This window comes from Nematolebias whitei, chromosome 11 (assembly GCF_014905685.2).
Source record: "Nematolebias whitei isolate Nwh7 chromosome 11, NemWhi1, whole genome shotgun sequence".
NCBI lineage: Eukaryota > Metazoa > Chordata > Actinopteri > Cyprinodontiformes > Rivulidae > Nematolebias > Nematolebias whitei.
In genome coordinates, this window is record NC_056508.1 from 16,480,596 (window position 1) to 16,505,087 (window position 24,492).

Sequence of the window (24,492 nt, forward strand, 5' to 3'; positions counted from 1 at the left end):
TCTCCCATGTCTGGCACTCCTTCTGCAAGTCGCTCGGGGTGTCCGTTAGCCTTACCTCCAGCTACCATCCTCAGGCTAACGGGCAAGCTGAGTGCTGCAATCAGGAGTTGGAGTCCACCCTGCGTTGCCTGGTCGAGTCCAACCCATCATCATGGAGCCAACATTTGGTTTGGGTGGAATACGCCCACAACTCCCACCGTTCCTCTGCTACTGGTATGTCCCCCTTCGAGGCCTCCCTTGGCTACCTTCCCCCTCTCTTTCCCAGTCTAGAGCTCGACTGCTCGGTCCCATCCGTGCAGCACCACTTCCGGCGTTGTCGTCGCATCTGGCGCCAGGCCAAGGCGGCCCTCCTTAGGACCGCGGCCCAGGCTAAACAGTTCGCAGACCACCACCGTTCAGCGACACCCGCCTACCAGGTCGGCCAGCAGGTTTGGTTGTCCACCAGGGACATCAAACTGCGGGACACCCCCCGCAAGCTGGCCCCCCGCTTCATTGGGCCCTTCCCCATTACCTGCATCATCAACCCCTCTGCGGTTCGTCTCGAACTGCCCAGGGCCATGACGATTCACCCAACCTTCCATGTTTCCCAGGTCAAGCCTGTCTCTCTCAGTCTTTTGTGCCCCCCTTCTGACCTCCCCCCGCCACCCCGCCTGATCGACAACCACCCTGCGTTCACCGTCAGATCCATCCTGGACATGCGACGCAGGGGTAGGGGTTCCCAGTACCTGGTTGATTGGGAGGGGTACGGTCCTGAGGAGAGGTCATGGATCCCCAGGTCCTTTATCCTCGATCCCAGCCTCATCTCCAGGTTCTTCAGAGACCACCCCGAGAAGCGCCTCAGATCGCCTGGAGGCGATTCTTGAGGGGGGGGGGGGGTACTGTAAGGGTCCCACTGCCTGCAGCCTGCCTTGCTGATGGCCGCTGATTAACAACACCTGGCGGTCATCAGCCTGATGAGCCTCTCCATCTACAAAAGGCTGCAGCCCAGTGTGACTCATCACTGGAGCATATCACCTCTCATGGTATAGTACTGTTGAGCTAGATATGTCTAGGTGAAAAGAATTTGTTCACCTGTGTTCTCTTTTCCAGTTTCCTGGTTCCTCGTGTTTTTGGATCTCCTCGTGACCTGATCTGGATCCCTCGGCCTGTCAGGTATTCCTCGTGCCATTTTTGCCTCCAGTTGCCAGCCTTCCTCGTTCCCTTGGACCCTCGTTGGACTTCCCTCCGCTGCTCACTCCTTGGACTGAAGGACCAGCTCCCCTCCTTCGGATTTAGACTGTAAGGACAAAAAACGCTCTTCAAACAAACCACTCAGGTCTTCCCCTCTGGACCAACATTAACCTGTCGTCCCTCTTTCCAGGAGTTGCTGAGAAGCAGCGTGTGGATTTATTCTCACTGTAAATAATAAAGACTGTTCTTTTGTACTTCCCCTGTGTCTGCCTCGTTCTGGGTCTCATACCATCTGGGTTCCTCGCGCAATCCTAACAAAAGGAACTAAACAGGGATGTGAATGTGGTGAGGAGTGGTATTTTGAGTCATCAGTAACATTCAGTATCATGTAATACCCCCCCCCCCCCCCCAGCCTGCCATCACTGTGTGTTACTTGTTGCACATTAGTGTGACTTGGAGCATGTCCACAAGGACGAGGACTCTCTCATACGCTGGATGAAGGAGGGAGGTGCTTGTCTACCTGGCTGCATGTGCACCAGACGAGGACATGCTGAACAGATGCTTCAGTGTGAGTCAGAAACAGGTCCTGTGCCCCCCCCCCCCCACCCACCTGTTCTCCCTCCTTCTTTCCCTGCTCTATTTCTCACTCAGAGGCTGGCAGAGCTCCTCTCTTGTCTGTCTCCAGCTCTTCACCTGGTCTCCATGAGTGTGAGGACAATCCATTCATCCCTGGAAGGTAAGCAGCACGTTGGTGCAGCGTCTGCTTTCAGAGCTGCACGTTCACTTTAGATCACTTGAAGGAAGGGCATCACTGATGATGATCTCTCCTATTTGTCAGATTAATTTAAACAATTATTGGCAGGTTTTAGTTCTATAGCTGCTGATATATATGAATCCTGTATCTTTTATTGTACAGGAGTCTGGTGGTTTCTTGTGTTCTCTGGTGAAGTTTAAAGGATATTTCCTGAAGGGCATTGAGTCACACGCTGTTTCATGAAAGTGACTGCTCTGCCTGTAAGACTGATGATTAAATGAAAGCAGAGACCTCACATCAGACTTGTGGGATCCTGGGCAGGATCAGGGAAGAGATCGTTTGATTGTAGCTCTCTGTGCCAAACAACCACTGCTTTTAATCTGTGGGTCCGAGTGGGAGTCCTAACAATGATGACCACTTCCCAAACAGCCTGTTGATTTGATGTCAGACAGCTGGTTGTCTATTCTTTAAGGACGCTTTCCTGCATAAATGAAGCAGTTGTGCCTTTTTAAACACACACAAGCTCCTTTTGTTTGTGGCTTTCCAGCAGAAGATCAATATTTGTGAACAAAGAACAGTAATGATCACAAAGTATGTCTTTGTAAGGGACACAACCCAACTTCATAAAGTGAGGCCCCTCCAACAATCACCTGAGAATAAACAGTAAAAAAAATACAAATAAAACTCAGCCACTTTGAGCTACATTGCATACAACAGATTTAGCCTGGCCACTCTTCTTTTGTATTTGTGTTGTAAGTAAAGCTGATTTTTTTTCTTTATTACATGTGACTGGTGCAGTCCCAATAGGAAGTGTATTAAATGTGAAAAGCTCCAACATTTATAGATTTCTAATGACTTCCACAATCTTTTACTGAACTGTGCCAGTCTGCAGTGACACACGTTTTATCCTCGTTTGTTGTTTATCGTATGTCAGTGTTGTACACTCGTTGAATGTTGTCACCATGTTTACAACTCAAGTGATGATTTGCCATGTACTCCTCGTTTTGTGTCGAACATGACAGAGATCAAGCTGAATCTAACTCCAGCTGAGGACTGATTCAGAGTCAGATCCCTTTACATAATCTCATCTAAAAAGCACTGCTCACTTTTAGTTGACATTTTTCTTACTTCATATCTTAGATCTTATTACTGTTTTTCTTTTACATTTTATTGTTGGATGTAACTGGGTCTCTGTATACATAATTTTGTTCCACCACATGTACCACATGTGGTGCAAATGACAAATAAAAAAACTCTGACTCTGACTCTCTGACTTGTCTAAGGACAGACCTGGGTGAATCCGGCTGACTTCAGTCTCTGAGGACTCTGGGGGTCCTGGGGCGGGGGCACACCATACAGTGACATTATGCTGCTGCAGTGGTTTGCTTTAAATTTTTTCATTTTTTTCATTCAACCTTTATTTAGACAGATAAATCACAATGAGCCTTGAAGACTCATTTACAAGTGAGATCTGTATAGACAGACAAAAAGTAGTGAAACTGGAACATGTAGGAATTGGAGGCAAAAAAAAATCCTATTAAACTTTTTCTTCTTGACTGAGAAGAAAAACTCTAATAATAAAAAAACACCTCGCACATAAAGCACATAGTGACGTAGACATTCCGCAGAGGGGGGAGAGACGATGAGAGCGGTGAGCAATGTCCAAGGATGCACTCGAGGACACTGTACGAGTTCTGATAAGGATGGAATAATCAACCAATTCCCGCCGGTGAGATCCGTAAACATTCTCGAGTGATGTTGGGGAATGGCCAAGGATAACGCCTATGAGATTCCAAGAGCCCTGAAATGATGACAAAGTTTATTCAGCTGGTTTCCTCTGGTTATCAGTTGGAAATTCCTTGGGGAGGGGGGATGGGGGCAGAGCGTCAGATTACATGTTCTCCAGGTGAATTCAGATAAGATGGCCTTCAAGGCCAGCCAGGGGAGCAAAATTCAGATAAACACACAGTTGTTTTGGGGACAGGCAAAGGGTCCATCCTGAGGAAACATGGTCTTTCATTTCATTGCTATGCTGATGACTGTCAGATCTACCTGCCTGTGAAACCAGCAAGTGTTTGCTCCATTCACTCTCTGTTAAAATGTCTGGACGACATTAAGACTTGGATGGCTTCAAATTTCTTAAGTTTTAACAATGAGAAGACTGAAGTCATTGTCTTTAGCCCTAGCTCAACTGCCACCACTGATCCTGTCAACATGGACTCTCTTCAGCCATATCTGAAGCAGTCTGGTAAAAATCTCGGGATGGTTTTAGACTCTGACTTCAAGTTTGACAAACAAATCAACTCTGTTCTGCAGAAAAGCTTCTTCCAACTCAGACAGGTAGCTAAGCTCAAGTCAGTGTTGTCCAGACCCAACCTTGAGAAACTAGTCCACGCCTTTGTCACGACCCGATTGGACTATTGCAATGCACTGTATGCTGGGGTCAGCCAGGCCTCCATCTCACGTCTTCAGCTCGTCCAGAATGCTGCTGCTTGGCTTTTAACTGGAACTCCTAGGTCTGAACATATTACTCCAGTTCTGTCCTCCCTTCAATGGCTCCCTGTTTGTACGAGGATAGTCTTTAAAATTCTTCTGTTGACCTCCAAATGCCTAAATGGCCTCACACCCCTTTACCTCTCTGAGCTTCTGGAACCTTACGTTCCCTCTCGGGCCCTGAGATCATCCGATCAGCTGCTTTTGGCTGTTCCAAAAACAAGACTGAAGCTCAGAGGAGATCGGGCTTTTTCAGTCATGGGCCCCAAACTCTGGAACAACCTGCCCCCCAACATCAGGCAGGCCACCTCCCTTCCTCACTTCAAATCCCTGCTTAAAACACATCTGTTCTCTCAGACATTTCATACAGTGTAAATTGATCTAGCGTTTTTTTAAATCTGTGACCCTATGTTTTAAATGCTTTTTATTAAATCTTCATTTATTATTATTAGTGTATTGTTTATATATATATATATATTAATTTTTTCTCTCTTTAATTTTACTCTCATTGATTGTTGTTGTTGTTGTTAAGCACTTTGATAACAGGTTCTGTTTTAAATGTGCTCTATAAATAAAGTTGACTTGACTTGACTTGACAGGCAGAACTTAATGATGTCTACCTTGAGTCTGTGTTGGTCCACTCGGGTTCCGAAATGTTCAAATTATGTGGCCACACCAAAAGGATGTGCCTGAGTAAAATCAGATCTGATCCATTCTACCCAAAGCATTGGAGTCTGTGTGCTCGAGGCACGAACCAAGCCATCATAAGGCAAGCAGCGTGATCAAGTCCAAATTTGCTGCCGATGACTTCCTTATTTGTAGATATACCAACGAACAGCCAAATCCAAAAAGCAGGAACCAGTTATCGTAAATCCAATTATAAATGCGTCCTTAAAACCCACAAATGGCAGTAGAGATAGACACATCATCAAGTCTTCCAAGTTGATGAGATATCCAGCTGCGTGCATGCCAACAGGGCAAATCGGCTTGCCTAAAGCCCGTCTTCTCTTTGAAGAAATGTTGTAAATTGAGTTGAGAGACCAATTGATCAAAACAAGTCCATAATTATGGTTCATAAAATATGTAGAGAAAGGCTCAAAAGCAGTTTCACAGACAGACAGCGCATCAAAGCAAAGCGGAGAGGGAGGGGAAAAATGGTCCGACCTCGGCAAGAGCAAGTCTAAGCCAACAAAGCCCAACAAATAATTTAAAGAAGAGACACAAACAAATGTGAATTGTAGCTAGGGCATTAACAGAGTACTCGAGTAATCTACACATCGATTGCTAAGGCATCTATCAAGGTTAAAAATGTTACGTCGAGTATCCGTAGTGACGTCATATTATGTGACCACCGTATGACCGTAGGGGGCGGTGTTGCACTGTTGCAGGTCACAGAGTATGGTGTAACACCAGGTCCAATCCACTGAACCAGAACCAGTTTCGGTTTAAGTTTCGTTTTTGACGTGCTGCATGTTTCTTCACGTTTGCAGTTTAATAAGGTCTCAGGTCTCTCTTGTAAATGAGTCCTCGAGGCTCAATGGGATTTACCTGTATAAATAAAGGTTGATTGAATAATAATAACTAATAGTTTAGTTTTTCCTGTGACTTATGTGCAGTATGATAAATGGTAGGAGCATAATATACGCTCCCAATGTTTTGTTGGTCTTTTTTGGTAAATAATTACCTTTTTTTGCGGTTTTATTTATTTATGTATCTTGAGATCTATGACGTCATCAAATACTTGAGTTCTACTCGGGTTTTATTATGTTAATGTCGAGTTTAAAAATTATACACTCGTTCAACCCCTAATTGTAGCTTTGTTCAGCTGCCATGCTGTCATTTCATTTCACAGAATTACTGATTTTTGAACATCTCAAAGAATGACTGAGTTATAGTCAAATTTGAGTTTTCTGAGGTAGCTGTGGCAGCCATCTTGAACAAAAATGGCTCCAAAACTTAATCAGTGTTTTGTTCAGAGACCTCTTCACTCTAGGTCACGTTCATTCAACCTTTATTTATACAGGTCCCAGTGAGCCTCGGGGACTCATTTACAAGAGAGACCTGATTTCTTTAACAAAGTGATGACAACAATAGACAATCATAAAAGAGGCACTACAAATTTATTTATTTATTACAAATTGAAATAAAATGGCAACCAAAAGGACAGTCAAAAGGAAAAAGTAGCCAAAAAAAAAAGCCCAGCTAGATTATAAGGCGGTGTAAAAAACTAAAAACATGACCTCACTGTGTCAGATAGAGACTGGGGAGAGTTCCGTCAGTGATTTTCAATGAGAAAAATAGCATAATTGTTTGCCAATTATGTTGTCATGGTAACTGGTAACGCCAATAAATGTAGCAGTACACGTCACGGTGCCGAGCCGGTTGTTTTGGTAAAACACTTGTGTGGGGTACATGTTGTGGTTCAGTATGCATTAAAGTTGACAGAAGAACAAGACCCTTTTCAGGTGGACTATAACAGGTGCTGCCTTCAGGCTGTCCCCAATGATTTACTGCACAGCTTTTTGAGGATTTCTGTAACTCTCTGAGACATCTGAACCTACCCGCAGACTGCATGTTTCAGCTCCTTACACAGATGTTCAACAGGATTTAGATCAGGGCTCAGGTCACCTCATAATGGTCTAGTTTTTGGTTCTAGGCCATTCTTGTGCGTTTTGGGGCATTATCCTGTCAGAGGACCAATGAAACAAACGTAGCTTTCTAAGTCTGGGCAGCACATTCAGCTCCAGAATGCCTTGATAGTTGAGATTTGATTGTATCCAGCACATATTCAAGACACCTTGATCCAGGTGTAGCAACTCAGCCCCAGAATATATCGGAGCCTCCTCCATGTTTCACTGTATGTAGTGATCTTTTATTGCATGGTCCATTTTTTGGTGCTGGGAGTATAGAGCTGATGTGATGTTGCCAAAAAGCTCCAGTTTGGTTTCTTCTGTCTCAGAAGCTCTGTGGCTGGTCGTTCCATCTTCCATCTTAAGATTTGTTTTTCTCATCAGTCGTCTTCCATTCAGTCCACTTTGGCCCAGACGGTGAAGGATGGAGTGACCTGACACAGATGTACCTTGAGCTTGTAGTTCACCTCTAATTTAGTTTGAATTTTGTTCTGGACTCTTTGGTTACCATTAATTTTATCCGTCTCTTCTATTGTTCATCAGTGGTCTTCTTGTGGACTGATTGTTTTCAGTCCAGTGTGCAGCTGTAGTCAGAGGAACATCAAGTTGCTCAGAGATGTTCTTACATCCTTTATCTTTAACGTGTTGCTCAATCATTTTCCTTTAAAGCTCCTGAGACAACTCTGTCCTTTCTGTGGTCCATGTTCAGTGTGCTACACACCATGACATCCAACAGCCCTGTGACTACCTGTCACCCTTTAAACAGACAGACTGATTGATTACAGACTGAAGACACCTGAGATGCTGATTACAGGACACACCTTAGTTTAACACGTCCATATTGGCAAATTAGTTTAAATATTTTTAGGTCTTCAATCCTGCATTTTATTTCTTATTTTTCTAAATTTTGTTAAACCCAAATTCAGAAGCAATGACTGATTTTCATCAGCTGATATTTTAGTAATGTTTTCTTATTACTATTTTTTTTTAAATCAGTTTCAAGTTATTTCAGTGACCTTAGTGGCATTTATTGAACAAAAGGGTGCCAACAAACTGTGCCTCATCAATTAATTTCAACGTTCCTGATGCATGCTCAATAATCCAGGTAGAAAAATCTAAAAAAGTTAAATCTGGTCCTCTGGACATTGAAAAAAAACCCCAAAACAAAGCAAAACAACAAAAAATGTAGAAACGTTTCGTCTCTCGTCCGAGAGACTTCTTCAGTCTGAGGTGCTGTATTCAGCTCAGTCTCTTAAATAGCACCGTCTCAGGGTGGATCAACCAGTTTTGCTGCTGACAACCAAAACCAACTGATCACATGCTCAAGAAGGACCATCAGCCTAAGCCAGTTGGTTTTGGTTGTCAGCAGCAAAACTGGTTGATCCACTCTGAGAAGGTGCTATTTAAGAGACTGAGCTGAAAACAGCTCCTCAGACTGAGGAAGTCTCTCGGACGAGAGACGAAATGTTTCTACATTTTTTGTTGTTTTGCTTTGTTTTGGTTTTTTTTTTGAATGTCCAGAGGACCAGATTTAACTTTTTTAGATAATTTCAACGTTGTTCAGACTGATTAAACCAGGCGAACAGGATGCCATGTGGTATTTTATCTATCAAAGCACAACTTTAAAACAAGTCAAAATAACAAACAGTGATTGCTGCGAGCAGGCAGCTGCATTACAATCATATCTTTGAGTTATTGCTGACAATATTTTGGCCAAAAAGACAAAATAATGCCCATTTGGTAACAATAATAGGGAACATGGGAGGTCTAGAATTCGTCTTCTTTCAGATTTTCCCTCTTCAGGGGCTCCACAGTGAGTCATCCTCCTCCATCTCACTCCGTCCTCTGCATCCTCTGTCCTCACTCCAACTACCTCCATGTCCTCTCTAACTGCATCCATATGTATTCTCTGTCTTTTTCCGGGCAGCTACATTTCAAACATCCTTCTACCAGTATACATGTGCTGTTCCTCTGATGATCTCATTCTTAATCTTATCCATCCTTGTCATTCCTAAGGAGAACCTCAACATCTTAATTTCTGCCACTTCCAGTTCTGTCTCCTGTCTTTTTGTCCATATCTCCTGTCTCCAGACCATACAACATAGCTGATCTCACCACTGTTTTGTAAATTTTTCCTTTGACCTTTGCTGACACACTTTTGTCACAAATCACTCCTGAAACTTTTCTCCATCCACTCCATCCTGCCTGTACTCTCTTTATCGCCTCTTTACCAAACTCCCCATTTTCCTGGACAGTGGAACCCAAGTACTTGAAGTCCTGCACCTTTGAGACCTCTGCTCCTTGTAGCCTCACTGTTCCACTGGCCATCTTCTCATTCACACACATGTACTCTGTCATGTACAGCTGACTTTCATTACTCTTCTTTTAAGTGCAAACCTCCACCTCTCCAAGTTCTCTTCCACCTGTTCCCTGTTCTCACCACAGATCACAATGTTTTCTGCAAACATCATAGTCCACGGGGATTCCTGCTTGACCTCATCTTTTAGTCGGTCCATCACCAGAGCAAACAAGAAGGGGCTCAGAGCCGATCCTTGATTCAATCCCACCTCCACCTTGAAGCTATCTGTCACTCCTACAGCACATCTCACCACTGTCCTGCTGTCCTCATACATGTCTTGACATCCTAATACATGTACTGTTGTCCTCATACATGTCCTGTAGCAGTCTAACATGTCCTGTTGGCCTCCTGTCAAATGTTTTTTCTAAATCTACAAAGACACAATGGAGTTCTTTCAGACCCTCTCCATCAGCAAATGACATCTGTGGTGCTTTTTCTTGGCACGAAACCATACTGCTGCTCACAGTCATCTCTCATTTAAGTCTAGCTTCCATAACTCACTCCCAGATCTTCATTTTGTGTCTCATCAACTTAATTCCCTTGATGTTGCTACAACTCTCTACATCATCCTAAAAATGAGCACCAGCACACTTCTTCTCCATTCCTCAGGCATTTTCTCACCCTCAAATATACCATTGAATATTTGGGTCAAGAACCTCACTGTCATCTCTCCAGGACATTTCCAAACCTCCACTGGTATGTCATCTGGCCCTACTGCCTTCCCCTTCTTCACTCTTTTCAGAGCTTTCCGGACTTCGCCCTCACTAATCTTTTCCACTTCCTGTTCTTTCCCACAGTTTGTATAACCTCTACTTTTCTTTCGCGTTCATTTTCTTCATTCAATAGCTCCTCAAAGTACTCCTTCCATCTTCCTGTCACACTCTCCTCTCTTGTTAGGACATTACCATTTATATCTTTAACAAGCCTAACCTACTGCACATCCTTTTCAGCCTGATCCCTCTGTCTTGCCAATCAGTACAAGTCCTTCTCACCTTCTTTAGTGTCCAGCCTCCCATACAACTCATCATATGCCTTCTGCTTTACCTTTGCCACCTCAATCTTTTCTCTACATATCATCTCCTTATATTCCTGTCTCCTCTCTTCAGTCCTCTCACTGTCATATTTCTTGGCTAACCTCTTTCTTTGAACGGCATCCTGCACTTCACTATTCCACCACCAAGTTTCCTTATCATCATTATCTGTACAGATGACACACCAAGTACCTTCCTATCGGTCTCTCTAATTACTGTTGCTGTAGTAGTCCAGTCATTTTGGAAGCTCTTTCTTACCATCCAGAGCCTTTAACAGCTTCTCTCTGAATTTCTCACAACATTTTTCCTTCTTCAGCTTACACCATTTGGTCTTCTTCTCTGATTTTACTCTTTTTCTCTTCTTCACAAAAACAGTCATTCTCTACACAACCACCAGATGCTGTCTGGCCGCTTTCTCCCCTGCCACAACCTTACAGTCTCCAATCTCCCTCAGGTTTCCTCTTCTACACCGAATGTAGTTGACCTGTGTTTTCCTTCCTCCACTCATAGGTCACTCTATGTTCCTCCCTCTTTTGGAAACAAGTGTTGACTACAGCTACTTCCATTCTCTTGGCAAAATGTTCAGGTCTCTTTTGTAAAGGAGTCCCCGGAGGCTCAATGGAATTAACCTGTCTAAATAAAGGTTGAATAAAAAAAAAAATCCACCATCATCTGTCCTTCCTGGTTTCTTTCCTTGACACCAAACCTACCCATCACTTCCTCATCCACTCTATTTCCTTCACCACCAACATGTCCATTCAGATCTGCTCTGATCACCACTCTCTCCTCCCTGGGAATACTCTCTATCACTTCATCCAGATCTTTCCAAAATGGATCTTTCTCCTCCACATCACATCCAACCTATGGAGCATGACCACTGACAATGTTTAACATCAGATCTCCTACTTCTACCTTCAGACACATTGCCCTATCTGACACTCTTTCACCTCTACTACATTCTTTGCCAACTCCTCCTTCAGGACCCCCCCTACTCCATTTCTCTTGCTATCTACACCATGGTAAAACAGTTTGAACTCTGCTCCAATTCTATGAGCCTTGCTGCCATTCCACTTGTTTTTTGGACACATAAAACATCTACCTTCCTTCTCTGCATCATGTCAGCCAGCTCTCTAACTTTGCCTGTCATTGTTCCCACACTTAGAGTTGCAACCCTCAGTCCTACATTCTTGAATTTCCTCTTCTCCATTTGTCTCCTGACATGGTTCCCTCCTCATGGTCTTCGACTAACAGTAGTACAATTTCCGCTGGTACCCTGTTTGTCGACAGTACCGGAGGCAGTCATTGTTAACACGGGCCCTGGCCGATCTGGTATGGTGTCGCTTTGATGAACTCACATTATAGTTTTGGCAAAAATGTTTAACGTTGGATCCTCACACAACCCTCACCATTTACCCGGGCTTGGGACCAGAACCAGAGATACACTGGCTTGTGCTCCCTATTGGCTGGTTTGTGGGAGGGCTAAAAGTGCTGTTTGTTTAAAGGACAAATTTTAACACAAGTCAAAGACTGAGATTAGCCTCCAGCAACCTTCGTGACATTGCTGCTCATGCATTTAGTCACTTACAGTAGAGCTCGACTGTCAGCCTTTAAATGGCTGCTCATCTTCACTGACTACAACATTTAATGGCTATGAGTGACAGTCCTATTTTCAGTGCCATCACAAATGTCAGAGTATTGATGGCGTGCAACAGGGAAACAAACCCAAGTAGTAAATCACACAACCCTGTTGACAACAGACACAAACAGTAAATACTGTAGGAGATTCCATATATTTTCCACAGGTAAGTCATGTTTATGTGGGGTCAGGCAGGAAAGTAAAAGAGACAAATATCAAACAAAACTTAAATGATGCTGCATAAGCCATCTGTACAAGCAATGGCAGCAGGCAATACAGTTTATCTTAAAGGCTACTATTTGGATGTCAAAGTATTTGTCCCCCTCCTAAGTGTCCAGTTCTTTTGAGGTGAACAGAAGAGCTCCACAAACACACTTGGAGAATTAATAGCAGCACTGTCACGGCTCAGTCATAAAATCTGTCTCAGATCACTAAAGGCAGAGGTCATTTCTATACTCAAATCGATGAGGTGTTCTCTGAGTCCAGTTATTATGTTCACATACGGAGGTGTGTTTTCCTTAACATTAAACATACTATCAATCCATAATCTTGATTGGGAGAAGCATCTAAATAGGGTCATTTATTCAAATAAATAAAATTACAGGAGCATAAAAATAAGCAGAAATGCTGCTCTCTCAGAGACAATGGAGGTGCTGAAGCTTTAAGACCAGTTGACTTGGAAAGCAAACGGTTCACTTACCCTGATCTGAACTAAAGTTTTTATTTGTTTAGTGCAAGGTTAAATCATTCAAGCAGGACAGTTTTCCTCTGAGAGCCTGCGTGAGATTCATGTTTAGTATTCATTTAACACTGGTGCACCATCAGCACCAGAAAGTTACAGTCAGAGATAACAAAGACTTCATTTAGCAGATTGTTATTAGGAGTTGATCAATGATCTAGAAGTAAGGGTTTTATAATAACACATACATTACTACCCAACCCCAGTTTTCAATATAATACACAGATAGGAACAAACATGCCTATTAGAAGAAATAAAGTTTGTGTAGTATTTTAGGAGATGATAAAATACTGATGCTAATGTGCTCTATAAATAAATCTGACTTGACTAATAAAAGTAGCATTTGTTGAAATAATAAATTAAAATCAAAAATTGTTAAAGACCTTCTGTAATCCTTTAATGCTCGGAGTTTGTTGTAGATGACTCTCAGCTACTACCACACCAAACTTTAGCTCCACAATTGCCAAACTGATGGAGTTAAAGCCATTTTGGTTTGATAAGGTTGATTAGCTGTGATGGCCATCTTGAATCTGAGTTACTTTAAAAGTTAAATCAGTTGAAGATCTACATCAGATATTTACTTTGAGAGTTTCGTTCAACTCTACTCATAAGTATAATATATGTAATATATGCTCATAAGATTCATAAGATATTTTGCTAACAGTCAAACAAACACACCTGGGCACTTATATAATTGTCTTCTTTTCATGACAGTGATTGTTAAGTATTTTGATGCTGAAGCACCAAACTAAAAGGATGGTTGGAAGTTATTGTAGACTTGTCGTTTTGGAAATGATCCAAATAATAATAATAATAATAATAATAATAATAATAATGATAAAGATTGAAAATGTTCTCTATTTCTTATCTTCTTAAAACATTAATTCATAATTTTTACATGGGCCTTTCTGGGTTGCGGAGGTCACTGGTAGCATCCAGCAATTCCTGTGCAAGAAGTAGTGGACACCCTGGATAAGCCTCCAGTCCATCACGGTTTGAAAACATTTAGGTTAAATAATTATTGCACTATTGTAAGGTTTCTGCAGATATGTTCTTTTTGGCTTTGAGTCCAAACTCTGGCCGAGTCACTTCAAAACCTCTGCAGGTATTTGCTGAAGCAGCTAAAACCTTCCTTGTTGGCCAACCTCTTGTTGAAATTAACACCTTTGTCTTAGTCTGAGATTGTGAGAACATTTGGGAAGGTTTTCATACAAGATTGTTTCCATATCTTTCTATGGAATTATTAATTTCTCAGCTAATTGAGCTGGAACATCCCCATAGAACGATGCTGCCATCTCTGTGTAATAATTTAGGTGACACTCAATGACTGTTGTCATTTTGTTTTAATTATTTAACTTTTTTTTAGCCTGGCTGTTCTTCATATAGTTTTAGTCAACTAACCAGTGGGTTATCATATGACCTTCAGTAGGATCACTTTCCATAAATTGCTTGATTGATGGATATTCTTTTGAAAAGTTCTGCTATCTTCAGAGAAACTACATTTTCTCATTTCTACTGACCATTGTCTGATTAGCACCTTTGTCTCTGAGCATTCAGAACAAGGATCAGAGGACTGGGGGTGGGGGTTCCATTTACCCAGGGCCCACTGTATGGGGGAACCCTCAAAAAGCCTAGAATGAAAAGGGTTTTGAAAACAAAAACACTGATCAAGTGAGCATGGAGGCCCACCAAGATGGTTCATACAAAAGCCTCCGAACTTTGTGCTACTCTCCTTTACCGTTTTTGTAACCAGAGTTTGCACACTAGCAATGTGGGGTTTTACGTCCCACCTACCCTCCAACACACAATCATAGTGTTACATGGCTTTTTAAAGCATGAAATCATAAAAATAATAAATTCTCTTTTTTAATAAGGGCAACGTCCAATTTGTTTACACAGAGGCAGCAGAACACATTATACTGGTACCAGCCCATGGCACCACTCTTCCTATTCCGGCTTCAACTTACGATTTACAGTGTTTCAATACATCTCAAGGGGTGGGGTCCTTGTCTGGCTCATGTTGTGAATAAAAAAAAAAATGACATAGTGGTGTGTGTTTAGTAGCACGAAGAAATACTTTTTCTCTTCTTTGCAGTTGCGACAAAAGCACAGTTCACCTAATGTACCTCTGCCATGAACTGAGAAATACAATGGCTTAAAGCTTGGACTCTGATCCAGATTTGGACAAAACAGCAGGTCAATCTGGACCCAGACCATAATATAAGAATTGGTACAATACAATGAAGTGTGTAGCATTTCATTCAAAGAAAAAGAATACTGCATACGGCACATTATACACCAGTCGACAAAATGTTAAACTGCATTCTATAGCAATGACCCAGCAAATACCTTGTATAACATTTGACTTTGATTTGTGACCTTGACCTTGAAGCTGCAATGACGATCATTTTATGTGACACTCTGTCTCGTGCTGATGCATATTTGTATGAAGTTTCATTAAGTTATCTTGAGCGGATAAGAAGTTATGACCCGGACAACCGAAAACATTATTTTAACCTTGACCTTGGAGACGAGGTGATGACTTGTACATGACACTACATCTAGTGATGCTGCTTTCTATCCAGGATGTGCACATCTTCATCCTTGAAAGAGTGACCGCTGGCCTGGAGATGAGTGTAGACCTCAGAGTCCTGGCCTGATGATGTTGATCTTCTGTGCTGGGCCATCCTTTTGGCCAGTGGCTGTTTTGTTTCCCCGATGTAAGACTGATCACAGCCCTCCTGACACTGAACAGCATAAACAACATTACTCTGTTTGTGCCGGGGGACTGGATCTTTGGGATGAACCAGTCTTTGCCGTAATGTATTTTGGGGTTTAAAAGCCAATTGGACGTTATGTTTAGAAAATAAACGTCTCAGTTTCTCTGATACTCCCTCAACATACGGAATGACCACTGGTCTGGGTCTGGGTTCCTCCTTTTCACCTGTTGGCTGACTGGAGTCCTGTTTGGGTTTCTTCTCTGCTTTCAGGAAGGCCCAGTTAGGATATCCACATTGCTCTAGAGCCTGTCTTGTGTAGGATTTCTCCTTCTGCCTGGCTCCTGAGTTAGTGGGGATGTTGTCTGCTCTGTGATACAGAGTCCTGATGACGGCAACAATAGGGGAAACTGGAGACCCCATAGCACACCCATGTTTCTGCCTATAATATTGCTCCCCATATGTGAAGTAGGTTGACTGCAGGCACAGTTTCAAGAGTTGACACAGTTGTTCTGTGGAAAGCGTGGTCCTGCTGCTCAGAGTGGTGTCTGATTTTAATCTTAAACTGACCACCTCTACTGCATCATCAACAGGAATGCACATAAAGAGTGATGTGACATCAAAAGAGACCATTGTTTCATCAGTCTCCATGATGACATCCCTCACCTTATCCACAAAGTCCATGGTGTTCTGTATGTGGTGTTCTGAGCTGCCAACTAAAGGGATGAGTACAGACGCCAGATATTTGGAAACATTGTAAGTGACAGAGTTAATCATGCTAACGATTGGTCTTAAAGGTACACCTTGTTTGTGGATTTTAGGTAAACCATACAGACTAGGTGTGGCCTCCCCTGGGTACAGTCTGTGGTACAGAATACGGTCAATAGCCTTGTCCTGCTCCAAAATTTTCAGGCAATCTATTAACGTCTTCTTGTAACAACTTCCTGGATCTCTTTTCAGAGGTTCATAAGTGGTTAAGTCACTAAGGAGTGTCATAACTTTTTCATGATAGTCTTTCTGGTTCAAAATCACTGTGCACCTTCCTTTGTCTGCTGGGAGAATGATGATGTTTTTGTCCTTGCTAAGAGTGGTGAGTGCATCCCTCTCCTCTCTACTGATGTTGGAAGGTGGTGGTTTGGCATTGCTGAGGCAGGATGAAACTTTGATTCTGAGCTCTTGTGCCTCACACTCTTTAATTTTATTGTTCCGGATGGCTGATTCTGTGGTTGTGATCATCTCCATCAGAGGAATTCTTCCTGGTGCAACCGCAAAGTTCAGTCCTCTGGCAAGAATCTCTATCTTGGGCTGGGTGAGCTGTCTGTCAGATATATTACATATGTCTGTATGTGTCCATGTGTCCAGGTATGTCCATCTGTCTGTTCAACTGTCCCCCTCTTACGAATGAAAGAAGAAACGTTTCTAGAGTTTTTTTTGTTTTGTTTTTTATTGAATGTCCAGAGAACCAGACTTAACTTTTTTAGATTTTTGTACCTGGATTATTGAGCATGTATCAGGAGATTTGTGGCTTTTAAGTTTATTTAATGTTTGTTCTAGTCTGAAAGCAGACATTTTATTAAAGTATAAAAAGTAATAAGGGTTAACAAGCTTAATTTAAAATGTAAAAATCATATTAAGCATTACTGTCAAAAGTTAAAGCAGCTTAGATTTAACTGTAGACAAACAGTAACATTTATTTTGGTTGTAAGTTTTAAGCAAATATAATAAAAGGGATCAGCTTACTTTTATTATTATAGTTACCTTTATTTAATCAGGCAAATCCCATCGAGAGAGGCTTGACCCTGAAGGCAACCCACCATGTTTTTGGACAGTAGGAGGAAACACATACAAACACAGGAGAACATGCAAACAATCCGGGGATTGAATCTAGGATTTTCATGCAGTGAAGCAACAGTGCTATCCGCTAATCCACCATGCTGTCCTGAAAATTTGACCTTCTCTAACAAGAATCCAGCATACGACACGTTATACTCCAGTCGACAGACTGTTATACAATAATACAGCAATCTATGACCTGGACAAGCAAAGACCTTCTGTAACATTTGACCTTGATCTGTGACCTTAAACTTGACCATTATGTGACACGCTGTCTAGTTAGAATTGGTAACAAGAATTGTTGAACTATCTTAAGAGAATCAGAAGTACAGTGCGGACAAGAAAATACCTTGTTTGAATTTTGATCTTAATTTGTGACAAGGACTTTGGAGCTGGGGTGATGAAAATTTCAGATTCCAGAAATTACCAAAACCTCTTTCCTCCACCTGCGTAATATTGCTAAGATTAGAAACATCTTGTCCAAAAATGATGAAGAACATCTGGTTCATGGATTTGTCACATCTAGACTGGACTACTGCAATGGTTTATTATCTGGATGTCCAAATACGTCTTTAAAACGTCTTCAGTTGATCCAAAATGCTGCTGCCAGAGTCTTAACTGGAGTTAGTGGGAGAGATCATATCTCTCCAGTTTTAGCTTCTCTCCATTGGCTCCGTGTCAAATCCAGAATTGAATTCAAAATCTTACTTCTAACCTACGAAGCTCTCAACAACCTAGCTCCATCTTATATTAAAGATCTTATTGTTCCATATTTTTCTAACAGAGCACTTCACTCTCAGACTGCAGGTTTACTTGTGGTTCCAGAGTTTCCAAAAGCAGAATGGGAGGAAGATCTTTCAGTTATCAGGCTCCTCTCTTGTTGAACCAACTTTCAGTTTCTGTCCGTGAGGCTGACACATTGTCCAGTTTTAAGACTTTCCTTTTTGATAAATTCTATAGTTATGGTCGGCTTGGGTTTCCTGAGCTGTCCCTTAGTTATGCTGCTATAGGCTCAGACTGCTGGAGGACAAACTGACCACACTTTTCACTCTGCTACTGTCTTTACTTACTCTGCTCAACCTGTTTTGTATTTGTAATTACTTTTTCTATCCTTGACGTGTTTTGTTCTTTCAGGTAAACCTCCATCGACGTCTGGACCTGCCATTCTGTGTTTGTCTCTCCTTCCTGTTTTCTCAAACCCAGCCGGTCAAAGCAGATGGTCACTTGTCCTGAGCCTGGTTCTATCAGAGGTTTCTTCCTGTTAAAGGGAGTTTTTCTTTCCACTGTTGCCACTGTGCTTGCCCAGGATGGGAGACTGCGACAAAGTGAAGATTCAACTTGTCTGCTGGATTCCTTAGATAGAGAACTTTACTAATCGGCTTTTATGTTTGTGAATGTTCCTGTAAAGTGCCCTGAGATAAGTTTGTTGTGAATCGGTGCTATATAAATAAACTGAATTGAATTTAATTAAATTCAAAAGAGTATAGCACCCTCCGTCTAGTGATGATGCAGTTGTGCATGAAGTCTTATTAAATTATCTTGAGCGGATCATAAGTTATGGCCTGGACAAGAGACTGTTTTGGTACATTATATCATTATATTATACTATAATATGTCTGTAATGTAAGTCATAATAAGGGCCTGAGAAAAGAGTTCAAATTGTGTAAGCAAGCAGAGTGAGGTGACACGACAGATTACTGAAGCTACACTTACAAAGTTATAATAAAGGACTGGTTTTCATAGCTGACGGGACTAAAAAAGAACAAACTCACCGAAAAGACATAATTAGCTGTCATTACTTATACTCTGTGGGCCTTAGAGACTCCATGGAAAGAAGGATTAAAATTTTATGGACACCCCTTTTCTGCTGGTTGTGCTTATGTGGAACGCTGTAGAGCAAGAAGTGATCTTAAGTAAGGACTTTGCTGAGTCTCCTCAGACTGGCTGGACATGCCGTCATCGGCAGCTTTGCTGACAGGCATAATAATGAAGTCTCGTTCTTTATCCTGTCTGATGGCCAAAGTCCTTGAAAGCCAACAATGCCTCTACATCATTTTTGACAGAACACCAAATATGTTTCTCTATGCTCGTTCGGGTTCTGCGCATTTTGTCTCATGATTCTTTTTTTCTTTTCTTCTATCAAAGTGATGCTTTGAATAAATATCAACTTCTAGTTAGACAGCAGTGTGCAAAGAAATTCTGAACTGCCTAGAGTTGGAGTCTGGCTCATAACAAGAAGCATGAGTGTTTCAGACACACTTTGATCTCAAGGATGCACCAATAAAACTCTACCAACAGTGTAATTAATAAATCTACTGATGCCCTGAATTACGTGCACAGTTATAAATTCTTCTTTGTGGCAGAACAAACATGGTGTTCCTATGATCATTAATTACTGTAAGTTTTAAAGCATTTGTGTTACGTATTTGATGGATGCAACTACTGCAGATCCAGACTTTTTGGGAAAACTGAACAAAACGTAGATAAATTGTAGATTGTTGTTCTTAGTCTCTGACACCTGTAGTTAAATCTAAAAGGCACAACCTATTAAACTCTGACTAATTACCAACCCTGCAGGGTGCATTAGGATTTAATAATAAAATGGTTCTCAGTTTTAACATTATTTAAAGATAAGCTTTTCATTTAGTCTACATCTAACAATCTAACGATGGGATTTACCTGTCTAAATAAAGGTTGAATGAAACAATGTGGGTTTGATCAAAGTTCATGCTCAATAATCCAGGTAAAAAAAATCCAACAAAGTTAAGTCAGGTCCTCTGGACGGTTTTGTTTTGTTGAAACGTTTCGTCTTTCATCCAAAAGACTTCATCAGTCCGAGAAGTCACAGCAAACTCAGTCTTATAACACCTTCTCAACCAGTTTGATGGTGCTCTGATGGTTGACAAACTGGAAAACTGGCTGACCCACTGTATGAAGGTGCTATTTACAACACTGAGTTTGTTGTGGCTCCTCAGACTGATGAAATCTTTTGGATGAAAAACGAAACGTTTCAACAAAAAGAAACCGTCCAGAGGACCCGACTTAACTTTGTTGGAATGTGGGTTTGAAGTTTTGTGTTAAAAATGGAACAAGAACCCAGCTGGAGTGCAGAAACTGTGAAAACATTTTAAACCAGTTGCATTATTATGGATCTGCTTTCAAATATGAAGCAAATGGCTTGTGATGCTTCAGGCAAACACAATTTCAACAATATATTTGGTCTCGTATTCATCCAGTTCTAGGAATATTCACAAAGTGTGTGTTTTCTCATTTAGATGGGAAATGCTTCAGATACATCGTCTGTGTTTGCCTCCAGAATCTCCAAGGAGCACGACATCATGATGGCTTCGCTCTACAGCGTATTTTGTGAGTACACACAACAAGCTGATTTTTAGTCTTTTGAACCTTTTGCCCAGCTTGTTGTCTTTTTCCTCAGGTACACTGTCCATCATGGGCAACTGCGTTTTGCTACTTGTTGCCCATCACAAGCGATCGACTTTGAAACCAGCGGAGTTCTTCATCATCAACCTCTCCATCAGCGACCTTGGGATGACGCTCACTTTATTTCCATTAGCCATACCATCAGCTTTGTCACACAGGTACCTTTTATAGTCTTTTAGACCAGGATCAAAACAATTTCCCAAAGAACAACACATTTTATTGAGAAATTATGTCAAACACTTTTCTAGCTAAGCCATTCTTTGATCATTAGGGGTGAGATGCTGCATAAAATTCCTGGTTTGAAATGTTCCTCTGTGTATAAGTCCTGGATCGGTTCAGATACAGAACAGAAACGTAAAGACAAGTTTCTTTTCTGCCCCCCCCAAAAAAAGCAAGCATGCATGAAATGCATGATGCCATTGCCTGAAGCTGTGTGTCAGCATGCCTCAGCAGAAGTATTTAAACTGCTTAAATTTAGGCCAAATCCAGCCTGCTGAAATGTTCCCAATGAATCTCAACAAAGCTTAATATTCCTAAAAACATAAATGGCACAAGACCCAAAATTCATAGGAATCGTCTCCTGGCTGCTCTTAACATTTAAAAGTTTGAACAGATGCAGTCCAATCAAGTAATCCATAGAAAACATTACAATGGTCATAGTAAGAACAAACAGGTTCTCAGAAGTGTGCATTTATTGCACACTAATTATGTTTCACCCCCAGTTATTCTAGCACCGACTGGTCTGAGCAGAATCGAGCCTTCTGGACCTTGACTTTATTTCAAACACTTGAGAGTAACTCTTGCTGAGTTGCTTTGCCAGATGTGTCCTTGTGTGTTCATTAATTAGGTGAGTTTGCAGAGCACAGCTTTCCATCTTCCTGTTGGCTGTGATCTGTTAACTAACTCTCAGTGGCTCATCATGTTCTTTCATTCAGTCAACCTTTATTTATACAGGTTAGATTCATAGATTCACGAGGACTCATTTACAAGAGAGACCTGTTTTAAAGAAAGAACACAGATGACAAATATAGACAATCATATAAAAGCATATAAAATAAAAAAGTAAATCAAAGAAGTGCTATAAATCTAAATAAAAACAGCTACATTATAAAGTGATGTAAAATACTAAAAACATTGGTTACGTACTGTAACCCCAGATTCTATGAGTATAGGCGCAGCCCTTTCAGGCTTTCACTTGTGGGTTTATCCCTTCGTGCGCAGCGCAGCACTGAAAACTTTAGTCCACACCCACCTGCTGTGTGGGCCTCACCCCCGGTCCGTATAAATTACGGTGAGACCGGGTAATCAGCTCCCAAATAGCTTTTTTTCTTCAGCTATTTAGGAACCAGTGAGGCCCAGAGCTTAAAGGGCTGTGCCTATACTCATAGAATCTGGGGTTACAGTACGTAACCAACGTTCTATTTCGTATAGGCTTCGCCCTTTAAGGCTATCGCTAGTGGGTTAAAGCGAAGCAGGATGTAGTCTATGCCTCACTGGGTCCATTCAGACAAAATATGAAGCATTTACATTATTTACATTTACATTATTATTATTTACATTATTATTTATTTACAATAAACATATTAAAATAAACAACTTAAAAGTAACAGCTTAAAAATAAATACATTTTAGAAATATTGTCACATTTTGTTAAATTTACAACAAAACTGTTTTCAAACTGCCTGGCAAAAATCCCAGGGTAGTTCTAAAGGGCTAAATTCTGACAGCCCCATTCTGTTACTGTTCCGTCATGGTTCAGAATGATTGCCAGACGTCTTGCCCCACCCCCTCGGTTTGCGGCTGATTGGGGCAAATTTTGTTCAGCCCAGGGTCAGCCCACAGCCCCAGGATTCATCCAGTGAGGATGGACGTACAATAACGTGCCTCAGCATGAGTGTATGTGGGTGTGGTTTGGTGTAGACAGTTGTGTAACGTGCTGAACTTGGTCGGATATTAATTTAGCTCGGTCCAAATATTATCAACATGTCAGTTCGTTTTTATTTTTCTTATAGTTCACTCTGCGTTATGTTTAATGATGACCAGAAGATGAGCGTTGAACTTAATGCTGTTTAATCTGCATTAAAACAAAACGTGCACTGGTCAAAATCATTGCAGCGGCACCTCGTGCTGTCTTCTCATTGAATGGACCTGCTGCTATACAGTACAATACACCTGTAACAAACCCACGTCTAAATGGAGCTTATACATGCACAAGAGATTTCATTCATTCAACCTTTATTTAGACAGGTAAATCCCATTGAGCCTCGAGGACTCATTTACAAGAGAGACCTGATTTCAACAAAGAATGATGACAACAATGGACAACAGCGACAACAATAGACAGTTATAAAAAGGCATACAGATTATTTTATTTTTTTACAAATAAGATGGCAAAAAAAGTAACAAAAACAGCTAGATTATAAGGCGAATGTAGAAAACTAAAAACAGGAACATGTCTGCATTGGTCCTTGCCAGGAGTCCAACAGATTTTTAAAGCCACTTAGAGGTCAAGGTCGAGAGCTTCGGGTCTTTTGCAAGGTATTCCAGGAAACAGGAGCGGAGTAGAAGAAGGCCCTTTTGCCAAGTTCAGTCCACACTGAAGGAACACTGCAGGTAATAATGTCCTGAGAGTGCACGCTGTAGCTGCACTCACGCAGAGACATGTAGGAGGAGATGTATGAAGGCAGCAGACCAAGAAGTGATTTAAAGATGAAAATGTACCAGTGAGAGAGTCTGAGTGAAGTTAATGATGTCCAGTTAACCAGTGAATACAGGGTGCAGTGGTGGGTACGATAATCACAGCCAGTTATGAATCTTAGTGCACCATGATAGACAGCATCCAACATCTGCAGGGTTCTTGTAGGAGCGTTCATGTAAATAATGTCACCGTAATCAAAGGAGGGAAGGAAAGTCACAGACACAAGGCGTTTTCTAGCATTCAGAGTTAGACAGGATCTGTTTCTGAAAAAGAAACCCAGTTTAACTTTCAGTTTCTTTACTAGGTTTTCCACATGGAGCTTAAAAGAGAGATGTGAGTCGACCAAGATACCCAAATATTTATAGGAATCAACAAACTCAATCGGGACACCATTTGAGGATAAAATTGGAGAAGCACTGCTGGGACCAACATCCTATTTGAAAAAAGCATCCTTTTGGTTTTATCGACATTTAGGACAAGTTTGAGGTGGAACAAATCAGACTGGATGATGTAAAATGCTGTTTTAGAGTTCTTTAAATTATTTTTCAAAGGTTAGAAATATGATAAATTTGTAATAACAATAAAATAAAACTCGCTCAGACATGTCAGCTTAGAAGTGCAGGTGGGTGGAGCAAGCTGTATTTAATAAACAAAAATCAGCTGTTCCGACAACTAGATGAGTTGAATATGAAGTCCTCTTGAACCCTCCAGGGTTGGGTCAAACTTCACCACGAAGCCCCAAACATCAGCTATCCTGGGCAAACTCTGGAGATTCACCGGTGGGTATGCTGTGTCTCTCCACCTGCTTCACCTGCCCCCCCCTGCTGTCAAACTCATGTCTCTTTTTATAAGTTCGGGAAAAGCTGTGACCCAGTTTTCTCCTTGGACTTTGAAGATAAAATACATATCTACAAGACATTCTTGCATCTATAATAATGCAAACATTTTATTTGTATTTCATTTATTTAGGTTTTATTCTCTGTGGTAAACC

At 41.5% G+C, this 24,492-nt stretch overlaps 1 protein-coding gene across 1 annotated transcript in view; it reads left to right on the forward strand.

The window, feature by feature from the left end:
• The first annotated feature begins 20,637 nt into the window (after positions 1–20,637).
• Positions 20,638–24,492, forward strand: part of LOC119416752 (opsin-5-like) — a 6,046-nt gene continuing 2,191 nt past the window's right edge. Inside the window, exons 1-2 of the mRNA XM_037683936.1 lie at positions 20,638–20,728; positions 20,799–20,961. Of these exons, the coding sequence (XP_037539864.1) occupies positions 20,638–20,728; positions 20,799–20,961 (254 nt within the window). The remainder of the gene's footprint in view (positions 20,729–20,798; positions 20,962–24,492) is intronic.